Source organism: Schistocerca piceifrons, chromosome 6, assembly GCF_021461385.2.
Source record: "Schistocerca piceifrons isolate TAMUIC-IGC-003096 chromosome 6, iqSchPice1.1, whole genome shotgun sequence".
NCBI lineage: Eukaryota > Metazoa > Arthropoda > Insecta > Orthoptera > Acrididae > Schistocerca > Schistocerca piceifrons.
The window spans coordinates 322,451,296-322,473,315 of record NC_060143.1 but is presented as its reverse complement, the minus strand read 5'-3'; the positions used below and the strand labels follow the sequence as shown (position 1 = coordinate 322,473,315).

The 22,020-nt window shown below is 44.7% G+C and overlaps 1 protein-coding gene across 1 annotated transcript in view; it reads right to left on the bottom strand.

The window, feature by feature from the left end:
* LOC124802551 overlaps positions 1–22,020 on the bottom strand; it is a 193,775-nt gene that overhangs the window by 71,030 nt on the left and 100,725 nt on the right. The window contains 3 exon segments of the mRNA XM_047263415.1: positions 3,078–3,200; positions 18,512–18,684; positions 20,921–21,014. Coding sequence (XP_047119371.1) covers positions 3,078–3,200; positions 18,512–18,684; positions 20,921–21,014 — 390 coding nt within the window.

Sequence of the window (22,020 nt, the reverse complement as noted above, 5' to 3'; positions counted from 1 at the left end):
AACGATTTGAAGTGGAACGATCATATAAAATTAATTGTAGGTAAGGCGGGTACCAGGTTGAGATTCATTGGGAGAGTCCTTAGAAAATGTAGTCCATCAACAAAGGAGGTGGCTTACAAAACACTCGTTCGACCTATACTTGAGTATTGCTCATCAGTGTGGGATCCATACCAGATCGGGTTGACGGAGGAGATAGAGAAGATCCAAAGAAGAGCGGCGCGTTTTGTCACAGGGTTATTTGGTAACCGTGATAGCGTTACGGAGATGTTTAACAAACTCAAGTGGCAGACTCTGCAAGAGAGGCGCTCTGCATCGCGGTGTAGCTTGCTCGCCAGGTTTCGAGAGGGTGCTTTTCTGGATGAGGTATCGAATATATTGCTTCCCCCTACTTATACCTCCCGAGGAGATCACGAATGTAAAATTAGAGAGATTAGAGCGCGCACGGAGGCTTTCAGACAGTCGTTCTTCCCGCGAACCATACGCGACTGGAACAGGAAAGGGAGGTAATGACAGTGGCACGTAAAGTGCCCTCCGTCACACACCGTTGGGTGGCTTGCGGAGTATAAATGTAGATTTAGATGTAGATGAAGTAGGTAACATCACACACTCAACATGCTGAAATGCCAATGACTAACTTACTTTAATCAAAGTACAGCTCTAATCAAGAAAAAGACGCACTACAAGATGTACAGCAAAATCCAACCACTATGCAGAAAAAATATTATATTCAGGAACAATGGAAAAGGAATATTAGACCCAAATGCTGGCCTCTAAATTCAATGAAGTCTTTCTAATTACAGCAGGAAACTAAAGGTAAACTCCACGATCTACACAGAAGACAAGGAGATGCCAACGAGACAGTGTGTGATCCTGTGCCACGTGTCGTCATTTGGATGCAGTATGGAGGGGTATGAGGCCAGCACAAAACTCTCTTGACCATTGTCGGCTACCAAGACCTTAACACACTGCTTCTCGTTCACATAACTCCTCAATTGGTGTGATGAGGCTGAGTGGACCTCATTCCAGGCCCCCCTGGCAATATTTGGAATTTAGACTGCATCTTCCACATAGCAGCCACACACGCCAACAACTCAGGCGTGGAGACGGGATGGACGCTAACAGGGAACATGGATAAAAAACAATCTATCATAGACAGATCCATTAGCTTTACAAAGGCAGGTTTTGCATACTCACCCGGCAGACATCCCTTTTGCTAAATCAACTGTCAATCAGATCACAAAAATCGTAAGGTCAGAACAGCAAGTAATTCTTCTGGGTATGGTATATGGTAGTGTTTTTTTTAATAATAATAATAATAAAAAAAAAACTGATGTCTTCTGCTGACTTGACAGCTCACGTAATTTATGGTTAACACTAGTGTCCATAGCATACAAATTTTAATCTGCCAGTATAAAGGTAACTTATAGTATTCTCTGGAAGTTCCACGCATGACTATTTCCACATTCTTGAATGCTCTTCTTCATTATGCGACCTTCAAAACCTAATGTGTTAACTAGGACTGTTGATGTTTTTAAAAATATCGGGAATCGGATACATTGATATTTAAAAAAATATCATTATTGGCTTCCCGATTTATCGAAATTTTTTTCCGATATATCAACAGAAAAAATATCGACATACCAGCCAAAAAATAATTAGCTGCACATTGTAAATATACTGACACTTTTTTAGATATTCTGTACATCAACAAGCTAGCAGCCTACTTATCCCCTTTTGAGCACGAATTGAAAGGAAAACAACGCACATTCATGCTTGGTGATAACTACTTTGCTAACAATGGTAACTGGAGGTAAGTGGTACAATAAAAGGTGTCATATGGACCCATCATTCGGTTTTGCCACATAACTGATTTGTCTTTAACATTTCATGTCAACTTCCCTGTTTTTTCATTTCTGCAAACACCAGTTACCTATCAGTTGTAGTGTCAAAATTGCACGGTGAAGTTAAAAGTTGCAGTTTCTGTTGGTAGCACAGAGTGCCGATTACGCCAGCATTTCCCCCTCACACGTCTCTGACCACTGAAAAGAGTAATCTTGTCATTTAGATTTTTGTTCATCAGTTTCAGCAATTGTTTTTGAAGAATGCCGATATGAAGAAATAGCACATTAGTTGCATTAAAAATGTTTTTTTAACGCAAATGATGTGCTAGTCCTTCACATAGGATATCTTGTTATTCCATTCACACTGCCACCCCAGTGCAATTGGACTACTACTTTGTGCCATCTATACTTGCTTCCCACAGTCAACGAAAAAGACTGGACGTGATGAAAACTCAAAAAGTAGTAAGACTCCTTCACACAATGAAAGTAAAATTATGTTCTATTACAATTTCAAAAGAACAACTTCAAATATACTATACATAATATAATATAAAATAAAGTAAAAATATCAGCACTCAATATTGCCATTTCAATATTGATATACTGATGTATCGATGAAAAAAATATCACTGATATGTATCGATATTTTTTTGAAAAAATATCGAAGCATCGATATTTTATCAACATCCCTAGCATTACCCAACGACTGAGTGTAAACCAAAAATTCTAATATTTCATTTCATTTTCCAACATCATCACATCTACAAATGTCCATTCTTAATGTACACCTTTTAACACAAGTGAATTCATGTGTTGTAAAAACTACTAGCAGATAAATCTCAGGCCATTCAGTAAATGAAATATAAAACAAACCATACTTTTACAGAGATGCAGTTCCCCGAACATTATGCGTACCTTACAAGAGTTCCAGCTGAAGGTATCACCAGGAATTTAAGGATTAAGTTGGTGTTAGTGGGGGTTGAGTGGAAAGACACAGGAGGGAATTTTTGAACAAGGGAAACGAAGCTTCAATGTCATAAATGTCGTTAAATGAACTTTCGATTCTGAATAAATCTTATAGGTACTACAACAGAAGTATTATTTAACAGTATCATTACAATTAATTATTCCTGACTGACAATTTGTTTAATATGATTTTACTGCAATTAATCATTATTTTGGATTGATGCTTTGTTAAAAAGTAGGTGTATGAAGGGTTGTAAAAAAAGGTCTCACCTTATCGGTTTCATCCTTTTCAATTGCTGTACTAACAAGTTGACTACATGGCGGCAACAACAGCTCAAAGGCATATATGGATCGATTTGTATCATTAACATATCTTAGGAAAGAATTTTCATCCTGGAACCAGAAATAAAATTTTGTTACAATCATATTACACACTAAACTGGCGACTTCTAAAATACATACACTTGACAGCACAAAAACATGCCTGCAACTGCAATTAAAGACCTGGAAACAGCAATAACTGAGGCGAGGTGGACGCCAAGACAAAATAGTGGTAAGAACGGCCTTGGTAAAGGTGCATACTGTGCCTAGGCATAGTCCAAGATAGAATAGTGGCAAGAAATGACTGATATAAGTGAAACACATATAATGTGTGAATACTTCGGAGGGATTGTCAAATGGTTCGGATGCAGCTGCCTGTTGCCACATGTGGTTTGAACAACCTCCCCCTCCCCCCCCCCCCCCCCCACCTTAATGACTTTTGTTTTAACCTTTGTACAAATTAACAGAGTAAATCTATAACAATTCTTATTAAGGAGGTTTGAGCCCTAGAAAAACCAGAGCATATGGTTTCTACACTACTAAACTTCCACTGATTTCAATGAATATCTGTATTCTGTACAGAAGGGGTCTAAGATGTGTGCAATAATTGCCACTATCTGCCATCTCATCACCAGAGGCTGAGATCCAAATGTCATCTAAGGTTCATGATCAGGCCAGTTTTGTTACATAGTCTACCCACACATTTTCAATGTGACCCACACCTGGTGCTGGAAGAGGCCACCAGATAAGAATATTGTTGTTCTGTTCTGCAAACCATCCATGTACAGTCATTAACATGTGCAGTGGAATGTGGTCTGCAGGAAACAGATTCATCATCATCAGCATTTCCTTCCAGCCAGCCAGGTAGGAACTTTTTGAATGATATGCCTCCATTGGTTTCTGTCCTGGTATAGCTTTTCCCTCTCCACTACATATCATGTTACTCCTCTCCTCTTGAGATCTTCCTTAACCTGGTCTGTCCATCTCTTTCTAGGCCATCCAATCGGTCTTCTTCCTGGTACCTCCATCTCCAAATACTGGCATGGAATTCGAGTTGGGTGCATTCGCTTCACATGACCGAACCACTTCAATCTCAAAGCATTCATTCTCTCCTCTGTAGTCAACGTCACCTGCAGATCTCTCCTTACACGATCATTCCTGACTCTGTCTCTCCTAGTTTTTTGTAATGCTGACCTAAGGAACTTCATTTCACATGCTTGTATTTGCCTCTCTTCTCTCCTATTTATGACACAGGCCTCTAGACTATACATCATGATTAGCAGGAGATAAGTTTTATACATGATCTGTTTGGCCCTTTGATGGACTTCCTTGTCCCAGACTAGATTTTGTACTTAGTTGAAGAAGCTAGATCCTTTTGTTATTCAGTTTAAGACCACTAGTTTAGAACTTCTATTGCATGATATGATGCTATTCAGATAATTGAAGCTTTTCACACTCCAGTATGATGTGACAAGGTGTGGGCATCTTGCTCATCTTCATTCTCACTGTCTTGTTTCCTCTTACAGTTAACTTGAATTTTTTTAAATTTTGTGTTCCAGTAATCTAGTCTCCTCTGAACCTCCATTTCTGTCTCTCCCCAAATGGCGATTTCATCAGCAAAAACAAAAGTGTTGAGATATTCATTTTCTTCTTGCTTGATTTCTTTCATGATTGTGTCCATAAGTGTAATGAAGAGTAAAAGGGAGAGCGAACTGCTTAGCTGAGCACTTCTATATCTTAAACCACTTTGATCTTCCACCTCCTACTTGTACACTGCTCTCACAACCATCGTACAGCATTTGGACTTTTTTAATTAATGAATCAGGAACATTATGTTTTCTCAAACATTCCCACATTTTATCCCTTGGTACACTGTCATATGCGTTTCCCAAATCCACGAATACTACTATCAAGTCCTTTTCTTTTTCCCAATATTTCTCCATTAACTGATGGAGGGAGAAAACGAGATCTATTGTTCCCCTATTACTTCTGAACTTGTGCTATTGTTCCTCTAATTGGTGTTCTAGAATTTTCCGCAGTCTTTTTTCCATGACCTTTTCCATTATCTTAAGGCAGTGTGATTCCTCGGTAGTTGGTGCATTTCTTTCTACTACCTTTATTGATCAATGGTATTATAATTCCTTTTTTCCATTCATCTGGCACTTTGTTTTCTTTCCATATCACCCCCAGCACCCAGTGTAACCATTGTATTTCATGGATTCCTGCAGCTTTAATCACATCCGCTGTCAGCTGATCTACTCCAGCTGCCTCCCCACTTTTTATCTGTTCCAGGGAATTCTTAGTTTCTAACCAAGAGATTGGATCCTGCTCTTCCTCTAATTCAATGACTTCGGTGTCACTTTCTTGTGCACCTTCCCCATTCAGTAAGACTTCAAAATAAGTCTTCATCTCTTCTCTGATACCTTCCATGTCCCTGATAATACCCCCATCCTCTGTTTCAATTGCTTTTATGTCTTATCTATTAGATCTTTTACTTTTCAATAACCCATATAGCAGTTTTTGGTTCCCTTTGCGATCCTGCTCTAGTTTCTGGGTGAATATTTCCCAACTCTTCTCCTTTTCTTCTTTCACAATTCTCTTTGCAGGAAACAGATTAAACACAGATTAAACCCTCACAATATGAATATGCTGGACAGCATCAAGTGGACTGTCTATCATGTGAGGCATTGCAAGTTTAAAGAAAAAGATCCAGCCCCATACTGCCACATACATATGGCCATGCTGCGGTGGCCATGCTGTTCTAGGCGCTTCAATCCGGAACCGCGGGACTGTACGGTCGCAGGTTCGAATCCTGCCTAGGGCATGGATGTGTGTGATGTCCTTAGGTTAGTTAGGTTTAAGTAGTTCTAAGTTCTAGGGGACTGATGACTTAAGATGTGAAGTCCCATAATGCTCAGAGCCATTCGAACCTTTTTTGAACATATGGCCATAGTGAAATAAATTGTGCATATATTCAGGTTTCAAATGGACACCTTGTAACTTTTATACCATCACTGGAAAATTTTTTGCAGTGAAAAATATCCATTTGTCTGTCAGTTACTAATGCCAATCTCCTTGACAAATGCTAGTTGACACAGTCTATGTTCATCACAGAGTCTGGAGTCTATCCTTGACAGCAGCATGTTAGTTCTTTAGCCAGACTTTCTAAGCTAGTACCAAAGAGTATGCACTGATCTGAGAAAGGTAATATGTTTACTTCAACTTCACTGGTTTAAAATTGTTGTTATTATAGTGTAATCACTTCAATATCCTGGTATCCTGGCCTGGTGCTGAAGTAGTCCACAGTGAAGTTACTGTATGCCTACTGACTTCTTCAGTTTCCCATGGAATCTGATGACATACAGTGCACTCAGACTTTGCTCATGAATAAAATGGCTGGACTTCCAGTAACGTAGTTCATGTGTCTGATCTTGAATCTTCTATTGTCATTGGTTATTAAAGAACGAATGACTGATGCACTTACTTACATATATAAACAACTGACCACCACAGACTGTCATAAAAAGACCGGCACATTCAGGCTATAGCAAGTATCATACCAAATAAAATACACCACTGGCCATTAAAATTGCTACACCAAGAAGAAATGCAGATGATAAACGGGTGTTCACTGGACAAATATATTATACTAGAACTGACATGTGATTACATTTTCACGCAATTTGGGTGCATAGATCCTGAGAAATCAGTACCCACAACAGCCACCTCTGGCCGTAATAGCGGCCTTGATATGCCTGGGCATTGAGTCAAACAAGAGCTTAGATGGCGTGTACAGGTACAGCTGCCAATGCAGCTTCAACACTATACCACAGTTCATCAAGAGAGGTGACTGGCGTATTGTGACGATCCAGTTGCTTGGCCGCCATTGACCAGACGTTTTCAGTTGGTGAGAGATCAGGAGAATGTGCTGGCCAGGGCAGCAGTCGAACATTTTCTGTATCCAGAAAGGCCCTTACTGGACCTGCAACATGCGGTCGTGCATTACCCTGATGAAATGTAGGGTTTCGCAGGGATCGAATGAAGGGTAGAGTCACGGGTCGTAACACATCTGAAATGTAACGTCCACTGTTCTAAGTGCTGTCAATGCGAACAAGAGGTGACCGAGACATGTAACCAATGGCACCCCATACCATCACGCCGGGTGATACGCCAGTGTGGCGATGACGAATACACACTTCCAATGTGCATTCACCGCAATGTCGCCAAACATGGATCTGACCATCATGATGCTGTAAACAGAACCTGGATTCATCTGAAAAAATGACATTTTGCCATTCGTGCACCCAGATTTGTCATTGAGTACACCATCGTAGGCGCTCCTGTCTGTGATGCAGCGTCAAAGGTAACCGCAGCCATGATCTCCTAGCTGATAGTCCATGGTGCTGCAAACATCGACGAACTGTTCGTGCAGATGGTGTTGTCTTGCAAACGTCCCCATCTGTTGACTCACGGATCGAGACGTGGCTGCACGATCCGTTACAGCCATGCGGATAAGATGCGTGTCATCTCGACTGCTAGTGATACGAGGCCATTGGGATCCAGCACGGCATTCTGTATTACCCTCCTGAACCCATCGATTCCAATTCTGCTAACAGTCATTGGATCTCTACCAACGCGAGCAGCAATGGCGCTATACGATAAACCGCAATCGCGATAGACTACAATCCGACCTTTATCAAAGGCGGAAACGTGATAGTACGCATCACAACAACGTTTCACCAGGCAACGCCGGTCAACTGCTGGTTGTGTATGAGAAATCGGTTGGAAACTTCCCTCATGTCAGCACGTTGTAGTTGTCGCCACCGGCGCCAACCTTGTGTGAATGCTCTGAAAAGCTAATCATTTGCATATCACAGCATCTTCTTCCTGTCGGTTAAATTTCGCGCCTGTGGCACGTCATCTTCGTGGTGTAGCAATTTTAATGGCCAGTAGCGTAGTTTTTGAAAATATAATTGGGTAGATGTCATGATACTCTACACCAGCCTCAGAAACAGGACAGGATTTACTGGAACAAAAACTGGCACAGCTACAAGGATTTCTCTTTTGGATCATGGAATATTAGAAGCCTGTATCGCCCTGGAACTGCCCAAATACTAGCAAACGAATTAAGAAAATATGGAGCGCAACTGGTAGCTCCCCAAGAAGTAACATGGCAGGGAACAGGTTCACTGAAAATAGCAGACGGGACAATAATGTATGGAGACTGCGGTCAGCGCCATGAATTTGGAAGCGGTTTCTACATTCATAAATCAACAGATGACTCAGTGAGGGAGTTCAAACATGTTAATAACCGTATATCATACATAACTATTCAAACACAGTGGTTAGACATTAGATTTCTAAATGCACATGCACCCACAGAAAATGCCGACAACACGCAGGAGGAATTCTAGAGCCAACTGGAACAAACGTACAACTTATAAAGTAGGCACAAGGTGAAAATAATGTTAGGAGATTTTAATGCCAAAGTAGGAAAGGAAGAAATCTACAAGCCAACCATTGGCAATTTTAGCTTACACAAGGAAAGTTCAGAGAATGGGGTTCAACTTATAAACTTTGCAATGACAAATGGTCTCACGATAAGCAGTACAAAATTTCAACATAAACGCATTCATTTAGGAACATGGATATCACCAGATGGAAAGGTAGTCAACCAAATAGATCCTGTAGCTATCCAGGAACGATTCCAAAACAGTATTAAAGATGTGAGACCCTTTAGGGGAGTGGATTGTGACACAGACCACATGTTAATAATATCAAAAATGAAAGTGAAACTAAAAAGGAAAGTTTGCTTGTGTCTGTATGTGTGGATGGATATGTGTGTGTGTGCGAGTGTATACCTGTCCTTTTTTCCCCCTGAGGTAAGTCTTTCCGCTCCCGGGATTGGAATGACTCCTTACCCTCACCCTTAAAACCCACTTCCTTCCGTCTTTCCCTCTCCTTCCCTCTTTCCTGATGAGGCAACAGTTTGTTGCGAAAGCTTGAATTTTGTGTGTATGTTTGTGTGTCTATCGACCTGCCAGCGCTTTCGTTCGGTAAGTCACCTCATCTTTGTTTTTATATATAAAAAGGAAAGTAAATAGAAATAGAGAAGAAATTACAAGATATAACATAGGAAACCTGGCAAAAGTAGATATAAAAGAAAATTTTACAAAAGAAATTAAAAGCAATCTAACAAAACCGAGACTGACCAATGCAGAACCACAGGATGTCGAAAGCAGATGGAGACACCTGAAGGGCTGTATTCAAGAAGCAGCTTCCAAAATCATAGGTGAAAGAAAATGACCTAGTTTGGTTTAACACCAAGTGTCAAGAAAAAGTGCTGGAAAGAAGAAATACGAGGAATGCATAGATTAAAGAAAGGGACAATATGACATTGAAGGAAAGATACTATAAACTCCGCCAAGAAACACAAAGAACCCTAAGACAAGAGAAAAGGGAATACTATAACAATATGATCAGAGAAGCAGAGGATGATTTCCAACATCACAGGACAAGGCAGATGTATCAAAATACAAAAAAATCCTTTGGTAAATTCAATAAAAGGGAACAGTTTATAAAGGACCAGTATGGGAAAATACTGACCAACAAAAGTGAGATACAGAACAGATGGAAGACATACTTTTCACAACTTCTCAACTGCAATGACCCACACTCTTACTTTAAATCGAAAGAACCTGATACAGTTGATACAGTTACTACCCCATCAGTAAATGAAATACAGCAAGCAATAAAGAAATTAAAGAATAACAAGGCTTGTAGCGAGGACAAGATATACGCTGAATTATTAAAGAATGGAGGTCCACAACTGGAATTAGAAATACAAGCGTTAATAGAAACAATTTGGGAGACTGAAACCATTCCTGCAGATTGGAAAACTGCAATTGTGTACCCCATATTTAAGAACAATGATCCACTAGTTTGTGATAACTACAGAGGAATTGCCTTACTGGATGTCACCTACAAAACCTTATCGAGCTGCCTATTAAACAGGCTGTACCAATAACAGAAGAACTGATTGGGGACTACCAAAGCGGTTTCTGCAGAAACAGATCCACATTAGATCGCTTATTCACCCTAAGACAAGTAACTGAGAAGGCGTGGGAATTCAATGTAAATGTTGTAATGGTACTTGAATTACGTAACCATTACGGCACCTCAACTCAACCTCTCGATACCAGCAATATTCTACTGTGTTTCTGTAAAGTAGTTAACATGTTTCTGAGTCAACATTCAGATTTGATTTCATTAATGTAGAGGTGCTTTGATACATCGATATGTTTATGTTGCAATGATATTATTCTTATGTGTATTCTTTCTTTTGTCACTATGATCTTTGACGTACTTGTAACTGATTTTTGGGCGCGTAAGCGATTATTAGTTGTTAGAGAGTCAGATCTGGAGAAGGTCAAGTGCTGGGCGTCATGTTGGAAAGACGCATATTGTAGTCAGCTTATAAAATGTGAACTTTAACAGTGAGGAAGATGTTTTCAAGTATGTTTTGTATTGTGAAATGATGTTTTGTGTGTTACGTGATATTGCAGCAAAAGTAATAAAAAAGAAGTGTAACTTAAATTCGGAGTGCTGATTACTTTTTTTACATCACCATTGTCCTGCAAAAGTGTAACTTCAAGAATGGTTTGTGAAACACATCTATAAAACTTTTGAATATAGCAGAATAAAACCTAGGCCTCTCTGCATCCGAGCTTGGAATCACCACCACCTAGATTTTTGACGATTGAGCAACGATTTTACGAGACCAATGTGGGAAACACGAAAAGATGAGTGCCTAGTTTATTCATTATTACATGAAATGACTTTATGAACTGTGCTCTAATGACACCTGCCACATAATAACTTTGTTGTTGCCCGAAAATGCAGTATTTAGCAGCGTGAGCAACACCACAATCATTAATAAATATTGACCTATGTTGTGGTAGGGTTGTTAGAATGTCCACATATTATTTGTAGATTTAAAAAAAAAAAAGCCTTTGATAGCATACACCGACAGACACTGCTAAATATAATGAAGGAATTTAAAATACCATCAAAATTAATTGGATTAGTTAAAATGTGTATAGATGAAACTTTGTGTCGCATAAAGACACCAGTACAGTGTGTAAACTTTCAGATGGCAGACCTCTCCCTAGTCCTGAATCGGTAGAAGTCAGTAAACGTCGGGAGGCTTTGGTAGGCACGCAGTTTCGACTGCTGCAACATTACGTAGCTGACTGTTGTACAAGGTAGCCATTGCCGTCTGCTTCGTTATTGTTTTGCGCTGTACTGTTCTGCGTGTTTTTGTTGTGCAGTTGTGCTAAACATTATCAACATGAGTGAAGAGGCAGTTGCTGGCTCATCTCGGGAGTCGCCACCAACCCCTACCGGTAGGCCTACGGTTAGAAGTAGCGATGCTCGCAAAATTATATTGCGTGTGATTGAATGCTGCGAAAGGGAATGGGAGCAGAAAAAATTGCTTCACCCCATTTACAAATCTTCAGTGAGAACTGCTACATACACAGGACAAAGCATGCGTAGCATTGGAAGATTCAAACAGTTTTCCAAGAATCATCCTGGCGTATCACCACAAACGCCTGTCAAGAAAAGGCGAGTTTCCATTTATTTCATTTTTCCTTGCTACCGTATTGCTTTGTATGGAAACACCACTGGTTACTGTATCATTTCAAAACACATTCATATTACAGTACATTTCCAAATGGTTTGTGAGCGCATAGTAGACAGACATACATACATTCATTTTTATATATATATAGATTTTAATGTACATGACTATTTCAGTTTTGTTTACAAACAACATTTAAAGCGAGTTTTACTTCCAAGCCTTTCGTCTGCTTTCGTGTAAGCATGACACGCAATTTGTAGTGCCAGCACTGCAACTGGTAGGCTTGCTCCCCCAACAGCTCCTCTCCCCTCGCCAGCCAATGCTTGCTTCTTCCTCTCCCCGCACTCCCCTCACAACTCTGCCGTCTTACAGTCAACACACTGTAGGAGAAACTGAAGATTTTAAGGTGTACACTGGACTGGACTGGACTGAGACAAGGGGATGGCACTTCTTTAACCTTGTCCTAGAGAAGATTGATAGAGAATTTTCTAAAACCAGTCCACAAGGGATCCAGCTACAGGATGTGAACATTACAAGACTTGCCTATGCAGATGATGTAGCACTAATAAGTAGTCCCAAAAGGGAATGAATAAGAATGATGCAAAATTACTACAAAATTGTTAAGAAAACAGGATTACATGTTAATGAAGAAAAGACAGAATACCTGCCCATAAGTAAGAAAACCAGAAAAGATGCACGTCCTGACTGTAGATGGATTCAATTTCAAGACTGTTGACTACTTCAAGTACCAAGGAAGTCTTTTTAGCAATAACAACAGAACTTATATAGAAATAGATGCCCGTTTATCAACAGCAAACAAGACACTTTTTAGTTTCATCAAAATTCTAAGGAAAAGATCACTTAGCAGTAACTTCAAAATCCGCTTATATCAATCGACCATTATACCTGTGATGTTATATGGATGTAAACATTAATATTTAGAAAGAAAGATGAAGAAAAACTGTTAATATTCGAAAGAAAAGTACTAATGAAAATTTTCGGACCTGTATACGGCAAAAATAACATGGAATGGAGAATAAGAAGAAATTTAGAATTAAGAGGGCTGTACAAGCACCATAACATCATCGAAGTGCTCAAGAGGAGAAGGTTGAATTGGGCAGGCCATATAGCAGGAACGACAGAGAATAGACTATCTTGTATGGCATTCAGCAGAACAATAGATGGAACGAGAGGAAGAGGGAGACCCAGAATCAGATGGCGGGATAACATTCGGGAGGACACAACTAGGATAAACAGCAACTGGACAAACAGCGCATTAGACAATCAGAAGTGGAAGAGGATCATAGAGCAGGCGTATGGTCGATAACACCCTTGCCACATATAAAGTAAAGTAATGTAAGATGAAAAATCTACTTGCCAAGCAGTGGGAGGAGAAAATACATGTGCAAGATTTCAGAGCCAGCAGTTCCTCCTGGCCGAAGGGTGGAAGTGGGAAAAAGAGGAATGATGGAAAAGGCCTGGGAGGTATAGGAAAAGGGGAGAGTTGGAAAAATCACTCAGAATCCCTGGTCAGGGGAGACTTACCGCACAGTATGAGAAGGAAAGAGTGACTGTTAGTGACAGTCAATTTCCTTAACTTTTATAGGTTTTAGATTTTTTTATCTATCCAATTATATCATAGTCTAATTATCATGCCGTTCTACAAGAAATTTACTCTAAAATGACGTTATAGAGGTGACCCTACTATGAAGGAAATTAAGCATTATTTCTCTTCACATCTGTTCAAACAATGGAAAATCCTGGATAGAAAGTAACAATACAATATTATGGAAAGTCGCTACCCACAATATAGCGGAGATTCTGAACGCACGCGCGCACACACACACACACACACACACACACACGCACGCACGCACGCACGCACGCACGCGCACACCCACGCCCACGCGCACACACACGCGCACGCCCACGCGCACGCCCACGCGCACGCCCACGCCCACGCGCACGCCCACGCCCACGCGCACGCACGCACACACCCACGCGCACGCACACACACGCCCACGCGCACGCGCACCCACGCGCACGCGCACGCGCACGCGCACGCGCACCCACGCGCACGCGCACACGCACCCACGCGCACGCGCACACGCACCCACGCGCACGCGCACACGCACCCACGCGCACGCGCACACGCGCGCGCGCACGCACACACTCGCGCGCGCGCACGCACACACGCGCGCGCGCACGCACACACTCGCGCGCGCACCCACGCGCACGCGCGCGCGCACCCACGCGCACGCGCGCGCGCACCCACGCGCACGCGCGCGCGCACCCACGCGCACGCGCGCACGCACCCACGCGCACGCGCGCACGCACCCACGCGCACGCGCGCACGCACCCACGCGCACGCGCGCACGCACCCACGCGCACGCGCGCACGCACCCACGCGCACGCGCGCACGCACCCACGCGCACGCGCGCACGCACCCACGCGCACGCGCGCACGCACCCACGCGCACGCGCGCACGCACCCACGCGCACGCGCGCACGCACCCACGCGCACGCGCACGCACCCACGCGCACGCACCCACGCGCACGCACCCACGCGCACGCACCCACGCCCACGCGCACGCACCCACGCGCACGCACCCACGCACCCACGCGCACGCACACACACACGCACCCACGCGCACGCACACACACACGCACCCACGCGCACGCACACACACACACACACCCACGCGCACGCACACACACACACACACCCACGCGCACGCACACACACACACACACCCACGCGCACGCACACACACACACACACCCACGCGCACGCACACACACACACACACCCACGCGCACGCACACACCCACGCGCACGCGCACGCACACACCCACGCGCACGCGCGCGCACGCACACACCCACGCGCACGCGCGCGCACGCACACACCCACGCGCACGCGCGCGCACGCACACACCCACGCGCACGCGCGCGCACGCACACACCCACGCGCACGCGCGCGCACGCACACACCCACGCGCACGCGCGCGCACGCACACACCCACGCGCACGCGCGCGCACGCACACCCGCGCGCACGCGCGCGCACGCGCACGCGCGCGCACGCACACACCCACGCGCACGCGCGCGCACGCACACACCCACGCGCACGCGCGCGCACGCACACACCCACGCGCACGCGCGCGCACGCACACACCCACGCGCACGCGCGCGCACGCACACACCCGCGCGCACGCACACACCCACGCGCACGCGCGCGCACGCACACACCCACGCGCACGCGCGCGCACGCACACACACACGCGCACGCGCGCGCACGCACACACACACGCGCACGCGCGCGCACGCACACACCCACGCGCACGCGCGCGCACGCACACACCCACGCGCACGCGCGCGCAAGCACGCACCCGCGCACGCGCGCGCACGCACGCACCCGCGCGCGCGCACGCACGCACCCGCGCGCGCGCACGCACGCACCCGCGCGCGCGCACGCACGCACCCGCGCGCGCGCACGCACGCACCCGCGCGCGCGCACGCACGCGCGCGCACGCACACACCCACGCGCGCGCACGCACACACCCACGCGCGCGCACGCACACACACACACCCACGCGCGCGCACGCACACACACACACCCACGCGCGCGCACGCACACACACACACCCACGCGCGCGCACGCACACACACACCCACGCGCGCGCACGCACACACACACCCACGCGCGCGCACGCACACACACACCCACGCGCGCGCACGCACACACACACCCACGCGCGCGCACGCACACACACACACACCCACGCGCGCGCACGCACACACACACCCACGCGCGCGCACGCACACACACACCCACGCGCGCGCACGCACACACACACCCACGCGCGCGCACGCACACACACACCCACGCGCGCGCACGCACACACACACCCACGCGCGCGCACGCACACACACACCCACGCGCGCGCACGCACACACACACCCACGCGCGCGCACGCACACACACACCCACGCGCGCGCACGCACACACACACCCACGCGCGCGCACGCACACACACACCCACGCGCGCGCACGCACACACACACCCACGCGCGCGCACGCACACACACACCCACGCGCGCGCACGCACACACACACCCACGCGCGCGCACGCACACACACACCCACGCGCGCGCACGCACACACACACCCACGCGCGCGCACGCACACACACACCCACGCGCGCGCACGCACACACACACCCACGCGCGCGCACGCACACACACACCCACGCGCGCGCACGCACACACACACCCACGCGCGCGCACGCACACACACCCACGCGCGCGCACGCACACACACACCCACGCGCGCGCACGCACACACACACCCACGCGCGCGCACGCACACACACACCCACGCGCGCGCACGCACACACACACCCACGCGCGCGCACGCACACACACACCCACGCGCGCGCACGCACACACCCACGCGCGCGCACGCACACACACACCCACGCGCGCGCACGCACACACACACCCACGCGCGCGCACGCACACACACACCCACGCGCGCGCACGCACACACCCACGCGCGCGCACGCACACACCCACGCGCGCGCACGCACACACCCACGCGCGCGCACGCACACACCCACGCGCGCGCACGCACACACCCACGCGCGCGCACGCACACACCCACGCGCGCGCACGCACACACCCACGCGCGCGCACGCACACACCCACGCGCGCGCACGCACACACCCACGCGCGCGCACGCACACACCCACGCGCGCGCACGCACACACCCACGCGCGCGCACGCACACACCCACGCGCGCGCACGCACACACCCACGCGCGCGCACGCACACACCCACGCGCGCGCACGCACACACCCACGCGCGCGCACGCACACACCCACGCGCGCGCACGCACACACCCACGCGCGCGCACGCACACACCCACGCGCGCGCACGCACACACCCACGCGCGCGCACGCACACACCCACGCGCGCGCACGCACACACCCACGCGCGCGCACGCACACACCCACGCGCGCGCACGCACACACCCACGCGCGCGCACGCACACACCCACGCGCGCGCACGCACACACCCACGCGCGCGCACGCACACACCCACGCGCACGCACACACCCACGCGCACGCACACACCCACGCGCACGCACACACCCACGCGCACGCACACACCCACGCGCACGCACACACCCACGCGCACGCACGATCCTGTGTGTCCTCGGTGGCTCAGATGGATAGAGCGTCTGCCATGTAAGCAGGAGATCCCAGGTTCGAGTCCCAGTCGGTGCACACATTTTCGACTGTCCCTGTTGGCATATATCAACGCCTGTATGCAGCTAAGTGTAGTGATTTCATTGTAATGTTCTATAAATTCTCCTCTTGTTTGGTTCCTACTGAAAAACTAGGCCCAAGACCCTATTAATAATGGTACCTTGGAACTTTTCAGTGTTTCCTATTTCCCTTTAATTTTTCTAGTTAAGTGACTTGATGGTATTTAGAGAGAAAACACAATCTGCTCCTACCAATAAATGAATTGGGGTTGGCAGATGACTGAATTTTATTGTAAATCTAAAGCCAAAACTGAAAATTACTTGGTACCTCTCTTGGCAATTTTACTCATTACTGTACTGTAACACACAACTAACTACAGTCAAACTTGGGGGTCATTTCTACAAAAAGCTTTGCCATCAAATTCAGCTACAAGTATTACCCAATGTGCTTTGGAATTGCTATACAGAGCATTGTTTGCCAATGAAAGGGTACTATACTTGCAAGGGAGCTTTGGTCTTCTTGGAATACCCCGTCAGTGCAAAAAGTTTTGATGTTGGATTAATAAAAAAAATAAAAAAATTAAAAAAAACCAGAGAAAAGTTGTGATGGTGGTTTTAATGTTTCAGGTGTTCTACATAATCTCTTCCCAATTGAGTACAAGGCATGGAATGTTCACATAAGCATGTGAAACTGTCAGAAAATTCCTTCTTTGGGATGTTTAACTTGCGCATCACCATTGGCTTAAATTTCAATTATGTCGTCAAGTGTTGATCCTCTTGTGGATTCCTGCACTGTCATGTTTTGGTAGATTTATACTGATAACACAAAGTCTCACCACCCATGAAAATTTTTCCCAAAAAAGAATCATCTGTGTTTTGTATTTCATCCAAGTCATGGTAGGTGTCCACATATTGTTTGTGTTTGGGAGCTAAGGTGTTTAGAACAAATTTTACACACCCTTTTCTTTTTTCCAAAACATTCTGCAGAATGGCTTGAACACTTGTTTTAGAGATGTTGCTCTTTCACAATTTGTGACACAACAACATACACACACTATGGCCTCATATTCACTACTTATCACTGCCTGTTCATGACTGATTGATCAAATGCACACATGTTGATTACAGTCATTAGTTCAAGCTGCCACTGTGATTATTGCACTAATGTTGTTTATATGCCATGAATATAATGAATCTCTGATGCTCTAGACTTAAAATATTGAAATGACCACTTCCATGTAACATTTACTTTGCAGACAACCCCCATATAGAATGAAAAGTTAATAAGTTCCACGTCATCCAAGCCAGTGCCATAAAAGACAAACTCTGAGCACGATTTCCACTGGCCAAGTTTTGTGCTGTTAAGTGTACATTGGTGAACTATGAATCAAAGTGGGATAATAGACTACGAAGCAAGCTAAAGTAATCTGAAGTTTATACACATTTCTTGAAGAAGTATTCTTCCAGTTACGTACCAGTATCCTAGCTATATGACTATCCAAAACTTCGGCTAAAGCCACATGCTTTGGTGCATCTTTGCCCATGCATTTGAGCAATTCTTCTTTCAATCTGACAACTCTTTCTTGTTTGTTTAGTGTCAACAAATACTTTACAGCTTTATCATTTGCAGCCGACACAAAAGTAACACCTGAAATATTTAATCCAGAACTTTACAGCTGCATTAACAGAATCTAAGTATCTATTATGTATTGCAGATCATGGTATATGTTAATTAATAGCAAAACAAATTCAACTTTCAAACACACAATTAAGGATGGAAGGTTAGAATGTAATGTCTGTCAGTATAAATGTTAGTAGGGATAGAGCTTCATCTTTGATTGGGCAAGGATGTTTGACATTGTTCTATTGGACATTATGTTGAACATCTACTTACAAACAACTGCAACTCTTAGGTAATTTACTGTTAAGATAATAAAATATAAACTATTTCGTAACAGAGGCAAAACAGTTACAAAGAAACTAATTTCACATTACTCTTATGAGTTACAAAACAAGCTGAAGGCAAAATTAATTTGTGTCAAAGAGTGCTTTGCATCAAACAGGTAATTCACACTTTAAATACTTTAAGTTACTACATAGTATTATCTATAATGAGAAACGACGAGAAGGCAGCAGAGAGAGAGAGAGAGAGAGAGAGAGAGAGAGAGATTTTCAGTAAAACAATTTCAGAATACTCTCTCACCTGCTTTCCATACTTATGGAACTTATTATTCGTTTAAGCTGTGAGGCTTTGTTTTAGGTGTTGTCAGCCTTTCAGTCATTAATGTTTAATATTTGAACATTTTTATAATCTATACAGAAACACAAAAACCTATCAATAGGATCCCATGCCAGTGTGCTGTTGACCAGCATTTAGCTCTTCTGATGAGGAGTATAAAAAAATTTAATGTCAATGTGAACAGACATAAAACACTAATTATTCCTTCCATATTATTAGCATATAAGCTGAAGAGTTTAATCTTGACTAACCATCTTCAAACTATCTACTTTTTTCCCCAAGTATTTTTTTCTTTTTCCCCCCCCCTTTTTTTTTTAAATGTAAAAACCCTACGAACAAAGACTTCAGAGTGATTTTCAAATGATGTGATCACATCAGTTTTTCTATCCTTTTATGTTCACTAATTGCTTTGGCACCTGTACCAGTGCATCAGAGACACAGTTGACAGAAGTGAAATGGGCAATGGAAGGCGACAAACAGAATCTGAAATATCAAACAATGGAATAGCCAGAATGGCAGGTAACAATATTATCAAAAGGAAAGCTGTCACTCACCGTATAGTGGAGATGCTGAGTCGCAGATAGGGGGAGAGGGGGGGAGGGGGTGACAACAACACCCACTGTCACAAAATAAGCTTTCAGCCAACAAGGCCTTTGTCAAATACACACACACACACACACACACACACACACACACACACACACACACACAGACTGCAGTCTCTGGCAGCTGGAGCCACACTCAGCTGCCAGAGACTGCAGTCGTGTGTGTGAATTGCATTTGTGTGTGTGTGTGTGTGTGTGTGTGTGTGTGTGTGTGTGTGTGTGCGCGCGTGCGCGCCACGCTTAGCTGGCTTCAACTGCCGGAGTCTGCAGTCGTGTGTGCGTGGGTGTGTGTTTGACAAATGCCTTGTTGGCCGAAAGCTTATTTTGTGACAGTCTTTTTGTTGCATCTATCTCAGGCTCAGCAACTCTGCTAAATGGTGAGTGGCGACTTTCCTTTTCATAATATTGTTACACAGAATCTAAAATATTAATTTTTGTTCTGAAATACATCAAGATTAGTCAACAAAACAAAAATAAAAGAATATAACCGAGTTTACTGTCAGTTAACCCATTACACTATCTATGCACTTCCTGTCAGTGTTTAAAACAAACCTTTTCTGACACAAACATAGCCTGTTGTGAATCGTTATCTATGGAAACATCCTACACTTTTTATGATCCATCAGACCCTTCCTTATTGAACAAGCAGAAAGTAAATTCTTAGCTTTAAGATCATTGGCCCATGTACTAGAAATTTGTACTATTTGTCTTTTATAAATGTGGAAGACAAATTTCAGTACCCATGTGACTAGCAAACTCTACTAACACATACAGAGCTTCTGACTAATCAAATACTTCAATTATTAAATACACAAATCTTCACTTGTGAACCAATATAACAATTTGTATCAAATCTATATGCCAACAGTTTCACAACACCTACAACACTATGAAAATGTACTTGCAATGCTGTGAGTAGAAACAGAAGTGGTAAAATTGTTGTGTTCTAGATTTTTTTCTAGTCATCAAATCTTGTAAACATCTGTACCAATCACACTTTTAAGAAACATTATGGAATAATATAAATAACGTGTACTTACAGATTTGTCGCTCCATTGCGTGGGGCAATGGGACGGATAAATACATGAAAGGTTCGTAAGTAACTGACACATGCTTGCACGATGAACAGACAACCTGAAATATACATAAACAATTACTTTTTCATACAATACAGATAGTATCAGAATCTACATTCAGAAAATATTGTAAAAATAAAGCAAGCCTATTACTGAAAACGAAATTCACATAGCATAGAGGAAAAAATCCCATTTATTTCAGTGTGAGTATGAACTCAGCCCATAAGTTATTAATAGCCTACATTTTTGTGAAATTTGGATAGTACATAAAAAATAATACAAGCTAAGCAATTAAACAGCTGAGTGGAGAAAGAATTCAGTATAATCTCAACAGAGTTTATTCTACTACTTGGACATGTAGTAATTGTGTCTTCAGTTTTCAACAACCGGTTTTCAAAACTTTATATGGCATAATTATTCCTTGCTGAGGTTGGGTGGCTTGCATGCCTCCATGGCCTATGAAGGGGCCAAACTAACCCATTGTTTTTGAAGAGGGCACCAGATTTTTCAATAGTTGCAGAGGCAACAGTCTGCATGAATGACTTATCTGACCTTATAAAATTAGTCAACATGGCCTGCCATACTGGTACTGTGAATGACTGAAAGCAAGGGTAAACTACTGCCATTATTTTTCTCAGAAAGCATGCAGCTCTTCTGTATGGTTAAATGCTGATGTCACCCTCTTGGGTAAAATATTCTGGGGGCTACTCATGATGATACCTTCATCGGGAAAAACAAACTGTCATTCTATGAGTCAGAGGCATTGAACGTTAGATACCTTAACTGGATAAGGAGGTTAGAGAATTTAAAAAGGAAAGTGGATGCTTCGAAGCTATAGTGGAAAGTAGTGAAGCGCAGCATTATAAAGAGCAGGACTTCTAGTCAGGTTGGTACAGGTTATCAACACAAAATCAAACAAGGGTAATGCAGGAGAAAATAGGAATGTGAGTAAGCTACTATGAACGGCATAGTAAACAAACAATCTAAGCCAAAATAGACATGAAGATGACATTCATCACAATAGTACAAGTTTATATGTCAACTAGCTCTGCAGATGAAGGAGA